The sequence below is a fragment of the Siphateles boraxobius genome, unplaced genomic scaffold (genome assembly GCF_051911475.1).
Source record: "Siphateles boraxobius isolate OS27281-9 unplaced genomic scaffold, OSU_SipBor_1 22, whole genome shotgun sequence".
Taxonomy (NCBI): domain Eukaryota; kingdom Metazoa; phylum Chordata; class Actinopteri; order Cypriniformes; family Leuciscidae; genus Siphateles; species Siphateles boraxobius.
This window is the reverse complement of record NW_027508833.1, coordinates 30,599,821-30,610,648: the sequence shown is the minus strand read 5'-3', so window position 1 is coordinate 30,610,648 and position 10,828 is coordinate 30,599,821. Positions and strand designations below refer to the sequence as shown.

At 36.8% G+C, this 10,828-nt stretch overlaps 1 protein-coding gene across 1 annotated transcript; it reads left to right on the top strand.

Moving 5' to 3' along the window:
- Positions 1 to 807: 807 nt before the first annotated feature.
- Positions 808 to 10,279, top strand: ppp1cb (protein phosphatase 1, catalytic subunit, beta isozyme). Its single transcript, XM_077239625.1, has 8 exons — positions 808 to 930; positions 6,642 to 6,773; positions 7,095 to 7,325; positions 7,490 to 7,594; positions 7,744 to 7,815; positions 8,361 to 8,512; positions 8,647 to 8,781; positions 8,997 to 10,279. Exons 1-8 carry the CDS (start codon positions 858 to 860, stop codon positions 9,099 to 9,101), a joined length of 1,005 nt encoding a protein of 334 aa, XP_077095740.1. The 5' UTR covers positions 808 to 857; the 3' UTR covers positions 9,102 to 10,279.
- Positions 10,280 to 10,828: the final 549 nt, after the last annotated feature.

The window sequence follows — 10,828 nt, the reverse complement described above, 5'->3', positions numbered from 1 at the left end:
ATTTGTTTAACTGCGAAATTGAAATTTTATTATTTTTGCCACTATTTGTTAATGTTAATGAAAAATAAGAATAATTACAACTTCGAATATATATATATATATATATATATATATATATATATATATATATATATATTTTTTTTTTTTTTTTTTTTTGTGTGTGTGTGTGTGTGTTTTGTTAATCTTTTTTAAATCTTAACTTTTGTATTTCGTTGCTTTTCTTTTCTGTTCAAGCTCATCTGGTATGACCAAATATTAGATATACTATCAAGTCAGTTCATGTTAAGTGACTTTCACCTGAGTCTTTCAGTTTTTCACCAATAGATGGCAGTAGCGCAACGGAGCCTAGACCAAAGCCTAACGAAAAAATTACGATAAATTTGACTGAAATATTATAAGAAAGCAAACAAAATCACTGTTAAATGTATGATCATTTTGATACCAAGGAATGGGAAACCAATGGCTTGAAAACATGCAATAAACAAAATGAAGCATTTTTTTAATTAATTCATTTTAAGAATTAAATTCCGTTTTAATCACGTTGATATGGCTAAAGAAACGCACTCTTGTGCGAATCAAGCTCAATAAATTGATTACAAAATCTTGAATAAAATAAATGCCAAGTGTAATCCTACTCTGATAAAAATCCTTCTGGAAGGGAAACCAAATACACAAATAGCAAGACGTTGAACAATAGAAAATACCATTAACAATTAAGTTGCTTTCAACAGGTCAAAAGTTTTCCTTCAAACGATTAAATATTCACGAAACGGTCATTAATATTGACGTAACTGCTTGTAACCAAGTGAATGACGTCATTGTGACCACCACCTAGCGGCCGTTACTGGAAGCTCTGCATGCAGAACTCGGCACTGAAGATGGCGGAGGGGGAATTAAACGTCGACAGTCTCATTTCTCGTCTTCTTGAAGGTAAGATTTTTGAAAGTGAATGCAGTTTAACGTTTACACAAACATACCCGGTAATTATGTATGTGTCATAATCTGTTTTTCCGTTGGTGAATAGGGAATTTTGCGCGTAAAGAGAATCTTAGCTTCCCGTCTCGGCGCCCTGTTTACAAACACGGCTGTGGCCCCGGGGTTTGGTCAGCCTTTTTACCAGTGCTGGGAGTTTTACATTAGATCTAACCTTGCCTTTATCTAGCGAAGAAGGAACGAGACGCGAGGGCCTGCAGTTTATACACCAGTTGGTCAAAGAAACCGAGTAAATAAGAGAGAGGGCAGGACGATGCAGTGTCCGCTGCGTTGTTGACTTCAGGCGAATGTAACCGACGTAATTCTGATTTTCCATTCGGCTCAACTCGCACTATATTTAGTAGCCTATTCAACGTTACCGTGTAAGTTACTTCTCCTAACCTACTCTTAATTAATGTTATAAATGTGTTTTCTAAAACCCTATTTTAACAGTACACTGTTTTATAGTAATATTACACTGAATCGTATTAATAATGGTACAATAATGGTACATGTTCTGTGTACAACGTCAACGTTACACTATTCTTCTTAGTAACATCGCACTGTTTTTTCTCTCAATAACGTTAAATTCAGTTCTTATTTTTAAATTGCATTTTCCTTAGAGGACTACAATGAATCCTCTTCATAATCAAACAATAAACATTCTCTTCATAACATTGCGCTTGTTTTCTTTTAATAACGTTACACTTCATTCCCTTAATAACTTTGTATTCTGTAACGCGTTACAGTGTAACAAGAACGTTACGAGAAGACAAAGTAATTTCACTAAGGGAATGCAGTGTAACATTATCAACAGAATACAAGTGCTATGCTATGAAGAGAATATTTATTGTTTGATTGTGAAGGGGATTTATTGTAGTCTAAGGGAAATAACTGAATCCTCTTCATAACGAAACACTATTCTTTTCATAAGGTTACACTGTATACTATTAGTGATGTTTCACTTTATTCCGGCTCGTCTCATCTTCATGAGCAGGTGGAGCAGTGCCCCAGCAAAATATATAAACTGAATCAATAATAAATCGTAAATATTTTCAGCATTATGCAACAAATATTTTATGTTTTTCAAGACTATTTTAAGTCGTTAAAGGGTTAGTTCACCCAAAAAGGAAACCGGTAATTTACTCACCCTCATGTCATTCCAAACCCATAAGATTTTTGTTCATCTTCGGAACACAAATTAAGATATTTTTAATGAAATCTGAGTTATTTCTGTCCCTCCATTGTCAGCTACGTAACTAAAATGTTTACGCTTCAAAAAGTTCATAAAGAAATCGTAAAACTAATTCATATGAATTGAGTGGTTTAGTTCACATTTTCTGACAAGACACGATCGCTTTGTAGGCTAAACAGATTGAATTTAGGCTTTTATTCACATATTAACATTCATCAGTTTTACGATCTCTTTATAAACTTTTTGAGGCATCAAAGTGGTAGTTGCGTAGTTAATGTAGGGACAGAATTATCTCAGATTTCATTAAAAATATCTACATTTGTGTTCCGATGATGAACGAAAGTGTTCCTGGTTTGGAACAACACGAGGGTGAGTAATTGATGACAGAATTTTCATTTTTTCTAAAAAGTATGTTCTATAATCTATTTAGTATGAATGTGTGTAGTAGTAACCAGCATCAGTTACATCGCTTCACTGCCATTCACAAATCCTCTCCTGTGGCCTCATGGGATAGTAAAGGTTCCTTTTTATGCTCACTTCAGAATCTCGCCGATAGTAGTAGGTCATCCTGGTACTTTTTGCCTACTCTATGAGTACTGTGGATTCGGGCATACTTCTTTTGTCACAAACATTTTTTTGCCTACTATATGGTTGGGAATAATGTGATTTCAAATGCAGCCAACGTGTGTGTTGTGCGTACTTATAGCAGTACTTAGTCCATCATTAGAGCGTCACCATCAGGCTGAATTACACAAGGAAACTAGACCTCTGCCAAAAGTGTGTCTGCATGTGTTCAGCAATTAGAAAATAAAGCTTACAAACTATTTATCCTAAACTAGCGCTAAGACCCAGAACTTGCCCTAGTACCTACATTTACAGTCAGGAGCCGCTATACTGCTGCATTCCCTTTATTACTTTGTATTCTTAGTTACATTGAATACTCATCATAATGGTAATGAACACTATATATTATCTCCATAACATTACACTGTATTCTCTTAGGAATGTTACACTGTTTTTTCTCTACACATTACCTTTACTGTGTAACTTAACTTAAATATAAAGATTAACTTTTTTCTCAGTATGAAGTGAATAAGTTGTAAATGGAATTCTAAAGAGTTATTCTGTTACATTTTATCGTCTTCTGAATCTTAAAATACATTCCTTTTATAGTGTTACACTGTATTATTATCAGAACATTACATTGAATCTTCAAAATATTTTATTGCAATCTTCTGAATTCTGGTTTATGGCTGCTTTGTTTGCTCTGTAATTGTTCCTCTACTGTAGACTGGATTGTTAGCTTTAGTGTGTGCCTGTGCCATGGCTTTTACTTTTCTGCCTTTATAGATGCTGGAACCATTTATTATCCTGTATAGTAGATATTAGAGAGATTTGTGAGTAGTAGTAGAAAGACCAATGTTTCTGTCTCAGGGAATTCGAGTTAGGATCTACCATGGGGTATTTCTGTCCATCTCAGTGACTTTTGTTGCTACACAAACTTCTGCTGTTCAGTTACTTTTGATAAAAGAAAGCGCCGTGGATTATTGCACCACCCTGATAACCGATATGGCTCGTGCCCGTCCATCTGTCCCAACAGCCTCCTGCTGACCCTCACTCAGCAATGCCATCTGTGATTCTCTGTGACCCTAACGTCCCAATTCTCGGTTCCTCACACTTCGATTTTCATGGTCTCACCAACACATCTCTGTATGTTTCTCTCATGTTCCATCTGTGTCTCTCGATCACACTCCTCGATCTGTGAAGATCTGCTGTCTGCTGACATACCCACGGTGGTCAGAGAGGACCGTCTAATGGCTGCCCATCAGGACTTGGACAATATTGTGAATTGCTGTAAAATGCTGTAGTGGGAAAGGGAATCAGTTTAGTTAGTCTGTGTCATTTCGTTCTTATGTATTGTTATGTAATATGACCGTAACATGATGAACAAGGAATCAGAGCGAGGAATTAGTTCCTCACAAATTGTAGTCGATTGCCACTTGGAGCAAGTTGTTTCTCGCCAGCTCCTAATCTAGCTCAGACTGGTCTGGACTGTGGTTTGTCAAACACACATACACACATGCACACAATCAGATTTTTCTTATGTTTAGTCATGCTGCAATAACAGGGACATTTCATCAGCTCATAGACTTTTACACACTTCAATCTGTACAAATGGCACCATTCTTGGAATCTCATAAAGTGCTCTGCACTTTATACACGCACAGTAGTTGGGGTTACAGCATTCTTTTCAAAGAGTCTCCAACATTTCTGGTCTGTGTGGGATATTGTGAGGGTGGATGGTCTGAAGACTAAAATAGTTAGGTCTATTATATAACCATAATCATGGCTTTAAGAAAAGAGCACAATTTTTCCTTCTCGGTGACATATACTGTCTTTGAGCTATTGTCCTTTTTCTCCCCATACACACTTTTCTAATCTATCATTCTCCCGTCTCAGAATGAATTATAGCTAGTAAGTTCTCACTTATAGTTTCTCTCCATCAAATGAAGTTCTTGGACAAACCACTCTGCAAAATGGTTGTTTAACAGAAAGACAGTCTCAACTATCAAGGCGGGAACATTCCTGCTGAATTCCAGACACTCTCAAGATTCCCACTCACATAAACAGCAACATTCACTGAAATTATGTGAGCAGGACATGACAAATGAAAATGTTTATTTATTATGGTATTATGTACACTACTGTTTCGTACATTCGGTAATATTTTTAAATTGATTTTTAAAGTTTCTTTTGCTCACTTGGGCTGCCCCACTGGGGGGACAAATAAAGGTATTGAATTGAATTGAATTGAATTTATCTAATCAATTGTACAGTAAAACAGTAAAGTTGTCAAACATATCTATAATCAAATAACTGTTTTCTTTTTTATATATATATTTTAAAATGTAATTTATTCCTGTTGTGCGTGATAACATAGCTTTTCAGCATCCATTACTCCAGTCTTCAGTTTCACATGATCCTTCAGAAATTATTATTATTAGCTTTGAAAAAAATTGTGCTGCTTAATACGTTTGTGGGATGTTTAAAAGAAGTAGTCAAATACCAATCTAATGATTCCTGGCTGAATAAAATTATTAATTTTTTGTTTAAATCATAGTAATGTAAATCATAAAATATTAAAATAAGTAATTATCAATTAAAGATTAGTTAAATCAAGTTGTTTTTTTGTATTTGCCACCATTAGACTTTGATTGGATAAAGGCATCAGGTGTCATTGTCAGCCTGACACCTTGAACAGCAAGGCTGAGTCCTAAATCGCCTCTTATACCCTCATTCACTATTCCCTACATTGGGCTACTAATATAGTTCACTTGAGGGGAGTCAGTGAATGAAAACGAGTGAGTGAATTTGGACACTGACTGTGCCGGAAGAGCTTTTGCTTTTTAATCGTTTGAGCTTGCGGTTTAATAATTATTTGAAGTCTCAAACTGGCAGCTCCTGTAGAAAGATTCAAATATTTATCTTTGATATAAAAAATATTTGTCATGTAAACTATGTATAAACCTTAATTAAACAAATTTATACCTGAATGTTATTACGCTGTAACCACATTGGACAAGCCGTTTAGAAAATGGATGGATGGATGATTCAGCTGCGGGCGCCATCCTCTAGTCAGACGTGCAAATCTCGCAATGGATTACACAGTGCATTTTGAGTATTCTCTAGCCATTGAGTGTACATCGGTTGGACACTCGTCACTTGCGGTGAATGGTGGGATTGAATGTGTACACACAATCAAGTTCACTCGTTTGGGACACCACTACAAATCGCTGTCTCTTCAAGTAGACCCCTATTAAGGGGTATAGGGGGTGATTTCGAGCACAGCCCAAGACTTTTTTAACTATTGACAATAGTCAATAGCCTGTTCTGGCCCACTTAGACAGGAAGAGACCTGTCTGACAAATATGTGGAGTTACTAACCATGGTTTTTAAATGTTTATAGTGCATATCTTAAATAGTTACTACCATAAACCAGTGAGATTTTTTTAAAACTTATTTAAATAAGTACTGATTTTCCCCCCAGTCATAACTCAGAAAACAAACCAAAATATATAGTTATTCTCATAGATATCTTGTTACGTCCCCTGAGCAAAACTCTGAATATCTTCCAAAGATTTGATGTTGCAATCCAAAAGTTTGCAAATCCAGTGGCTAGTTCTTCCTCAGAAGCGCTCATGCAGCACTTTATAAATATGCCTTTGTTTCTAAGCACTAAAAAAGTTTTTCAAAAGTCAGAGACAGATTAATCAGTTTGCCAGATTGAGAGTGTCTATTTATGTGTGCAATATGCTTCAGCGAATGACTGTATGGAATGTGGGCCAATTTGTGATGATGATTTGAAAATCACACGTTTGACTCAGTTATTGAGGCTACAGTAAAGTTGTCACACTCATGGATTAGCAAACCATGTTAACCAAATGTTAACTAATGTTGATGTCAACTGTTCCAGTGCGAGGATGTCGTCCAGGGAAGATCGTTCAGATGACGGAAGCAGAAGTTCGAGGACTCTGCATTAAATCTCGAGAGATCTTCCTCAGCCAGCCCATCCTGCTGGAGTTGGAGGCTCCACTTAAAATCTGTGGTAGGTTAGATATTCTCCTTCTCCAGAGCGGAGAACAATTCTGCTGTTTTAATTACATTCCTTCCCCTCTATCTCTCAAGGTTTTGAAAATATGTGTGTAAGTAGAGCAGGATATAAATATGAATGTAATGAGGATAGGTTTGAGGTCATTTCTCTTTTCTCTGTGGCACACCTGAGACCCCTGTGAGTGTGTGTGTGTCATTAACCTGAATTTTGGGTGATAAGATCTTTAGGCCTCTTCTTTTTTTTAAGCCTAATTTAACTAAATCCAAAAAAAAATATTTGTGATGTCAATCATATAAACTCTCACTCTGTCTCTAGGTGACATCCATGGGCAGTACACAGATCTGTTGAGGTTGTTTGAATATGGCGGTTTTCCACCAGAGGCAAACTATCTCTTCCTGGGTGATTATGTGGACCGAGGGAAACAGTCTTTGGAGACCATCTGCCTCCTACTGGCCTATAAGATCAAATACCCTGAGAATTTCTTCCTCCTGAGGGGAAATCACGAGTGCGCCTCCATCAACCGTATCTACGGCTTCTACGATGAGTGTGAGCATCTTAGCACATATACATGCATATATAAACACATCAAATATTAACACACACCCACACCAGACAATCTGAAATCTTATTGATTTTCTCACCCCCTGAACAAACTTTCAGGTCATGCATAATGCTGTGTTGTTATGAATGTGTATATTTGTCTGTTGCAGGCAAGCGCAGGTTCAACATAAAACTCTGGAAGACGTTCACAGACTGCTTCAACTGCCTCCCAATCGCTGCCATCATAGATGAGAAGATTTTCTGTTGTCATGGAGGTGAGAATGAGTGAACAAATGATGGATAGTTCTATAGAAGTGACTCTTGGCCTGATAAAATAGGGCAACTGAGTCTAAAAATATGAATGCGTGCTCTTTGTGACACTTTTTCTGTCTGACTTTTTGTCTCTTGTCTGTCCATCTTCTAGGTCTCTCTCCTGATCTGCAGTCAATGGAACAGATACGTCGGATTATGCGACCAACTGACGTCCCAGATACAGGTGTGTGTGTACGTGCATGTGACAAAAATACTTGTTTTAGACTGATAACTTACTAATGTCTCAGTTCCATCTCCTTTTAAACATTTTATTGAATTTTTAGTAAATTTTGTGATGTATTTAGCATTTCCTATAAATACATCATTTTTTTTTTTACAATTATATTTGCCATGGTGTTGCTTTAGAATTTTTATTAGCTTTTATTTTTACATATTGAATTTGTTTAATTTTTAGTAATATATATGTATGTATAGTGCCAAGTAAAGATGTAGTTTAAGTTTTTCATCCGTATTTATAATTTATTTGAAAAATGTTTTAATAGTTTTAGTTAATGATAATAACTATGATCTGCCATCAGCCACCCTGCTCTATATCTTGGTACTTGCATTGACCATTAGAAAACATTTTTATGACATATTTAATATTTGTTGAGCACTAATAAAAAACATTATTTAAACAACCAACAGATTTTTCAGACGAAATCAATATTATTAAAACTCAATATAATGGGATGAAATATTATAAAATACATATTCTCTGTCTTGCAGGGTTGCTGTGTGATTTGCTGTGGTCGGACCCAGATAAGGACGTTCAGGGATGGGGGGAGAACGATCGTGGCGTTTCATTTACTTTCGGTGCCGACGTAGTCAGCAAATTCTTGAACCGCCACGATCTGGACCTAATCTGCAGGGCACATCAGGTACCAATTCATTCCAACCAATCAGTATCCACTATCCATGTGGTAACTTTGAATAATTGTAGTTGAGGTGGGTTATGACTTCTATATCTAGGTTGCGTTTTTAGTTAGTGCAATAAGTGTGTTGTGTTTTGCAGGTTGTTGAAGATGGTTATGAGTTCTTTGCAAAGCGTCAGCTGGTCACTCTGTTCTCAGCGCCAAACTACTGCGGGGAGTTTGACAATGCTGGTGGAATGATGAGTGTGGATGAGTCACTCATGTGCTCTTTTCAGGTGTGTCATCATCCACACACATTTTAAAAAACACAGTTTAGTATGTTTTTTAAGTCATTTGGTTTACGAGAACACAGGAAGTGCCCTCGTAAACCATTGTTACGTTGTAATATCCATGTCATTATACATATGTGTCCTCATAAACCATATATACAAGAACACACACACATGCATTGTGTACACACAATGCACTCACACACTCTTTTCTCTCTCAGATCCTGAAGCCTTCAGAAAAGAAGGCAAAGTATCAGTACGGTGGGGTTAACTCAGGGCGACCTGTGACCCCGCCCCGTACGGCCCAAGCCCCCAAGAAGAGGTGAGCGGCTTGCCACCCAGTACAACTCCCTCCATCCCCCCACCGTCAGCAAACTACCCCTATCCTCTAAAATCTCTCCTCGCCCTGCCAAACCTCTTTCTCTTTTCTTGATATTTGTGTACAGAAATTTTGCTGTGACCAGTCAAATTCTCTTTTCTTTTGCTCTGCTAGTTTGTTTATTGGTATTTTAATAACATAAATAATAATAATACTGCTTTGGGAAGAAATTGCTCTATTAAGAACCGAGAGCAAAACACACTCATTCTCTTACGCAAAGATCTCAGTAGTGTCCTGATATATAAGCATTTTATTAAACTTTACTTCAGTACTCTTTGATTATTGAACATTAATGTTGATTCATTAAGAAAGAGTGACGATTGTAAGCATTGAAGGTTGTTGTGTATTTCGCTCCACTCTGAAGTTTCAAGACCAGAGGCTTTCATACACACACTCACACTTAACTCTGTCAGGGTGCTTGATCACAGGTCAGCAGACACAATCCATTGTCGATAAACTAGGTCAGCGTGGACAAAGCTGGAAAAGGGATTTTAACTCGGATACCGTGACGCGTACACATTTGCACAGCTGCATTTACAAATGGCTTTGCATGTTGTTTTCTTAATACCTCTGGGATTTACAGCGAAACTCTATAGACCTCTGTTTAACTTGCTGTTTTTATGTCTTACGATAGTAATAATTGAGGAGAAAAGTGTCACAGCATAACACTTCTTTGCATGACCCATGTACACGTCAGTAATAACCTGCCTGAAGCAATGTGATCCACCAGCCATTTTCTCATTGGATAACAAGACTGCTGACACAAATAGAGCCTCCAGGTGGAAGATATTGATTCAATATTACAGATTAGCACTTGTTTGAAGTTCCCTAACATCATTTAGAAGGTTAAAGCTGATTCTATTGGATTTGTTTAACAACTTATTACCTAAAATAGTAGCACATGTGTGACTAAACAATGCCTTTCTGTGAGGGTTGCAGTTCCTCACGTTGATATTGACCTGTCATAATTCATTCTTTTTTTAAATGTTTTTATTTTTGTGTTGCTGTTTACTTCTTCTCCTTAATTTATTTTCAAATGTTTGGAAAGCTATCTAAGTGTTCTAAAAGCAGTTCATGAGTTTTGTATAAGTGGGCTTCAAACTTAATAAATGGAAGAAAACTCTTTTTGCCGCCTCTGTGTTTGTGTCCCTCAGCAACCGTATAAATACCAGGCTAATTAAAGTGGCGCAGGCCATAGTTCTGGATGCTATTCAACTGATTTTTTCAAGTGTTTCATTAAAATAAGCAGTCCTGTAACTTGCCAATGCTGAAAAATGTGAACAAGGACAATCTGTGGTCTGTTGTCATGGCTACTCTATCCCTGCAGGGTCGGGCTCTATTTCAATGCAGCCAAAAGCAGACAATGAGCTGAAATTGTTTTCAGTTGATTGAAGTAGTATCTGAAATTTCACATGATCGATTTGTTTAATGACCTGAATAAATGTATTTAATCTATCAAATCACAGTAGCCTACTACCTCTGCTGCTATTTTTGTGCATATAAAACTGTTCCCCTGAATTAATCTAGGCTTTATGTTTTAAATGTATGGTGACCGATTGGTGGGAGATCAGTCAGTTGACCAATCAAATTTTAGGGACATGGGAAAATAATATTATACTGACTTTGAGGATGCACGCACAATGCAAAAACGATTATTAAAGCTTTATTAGTTAC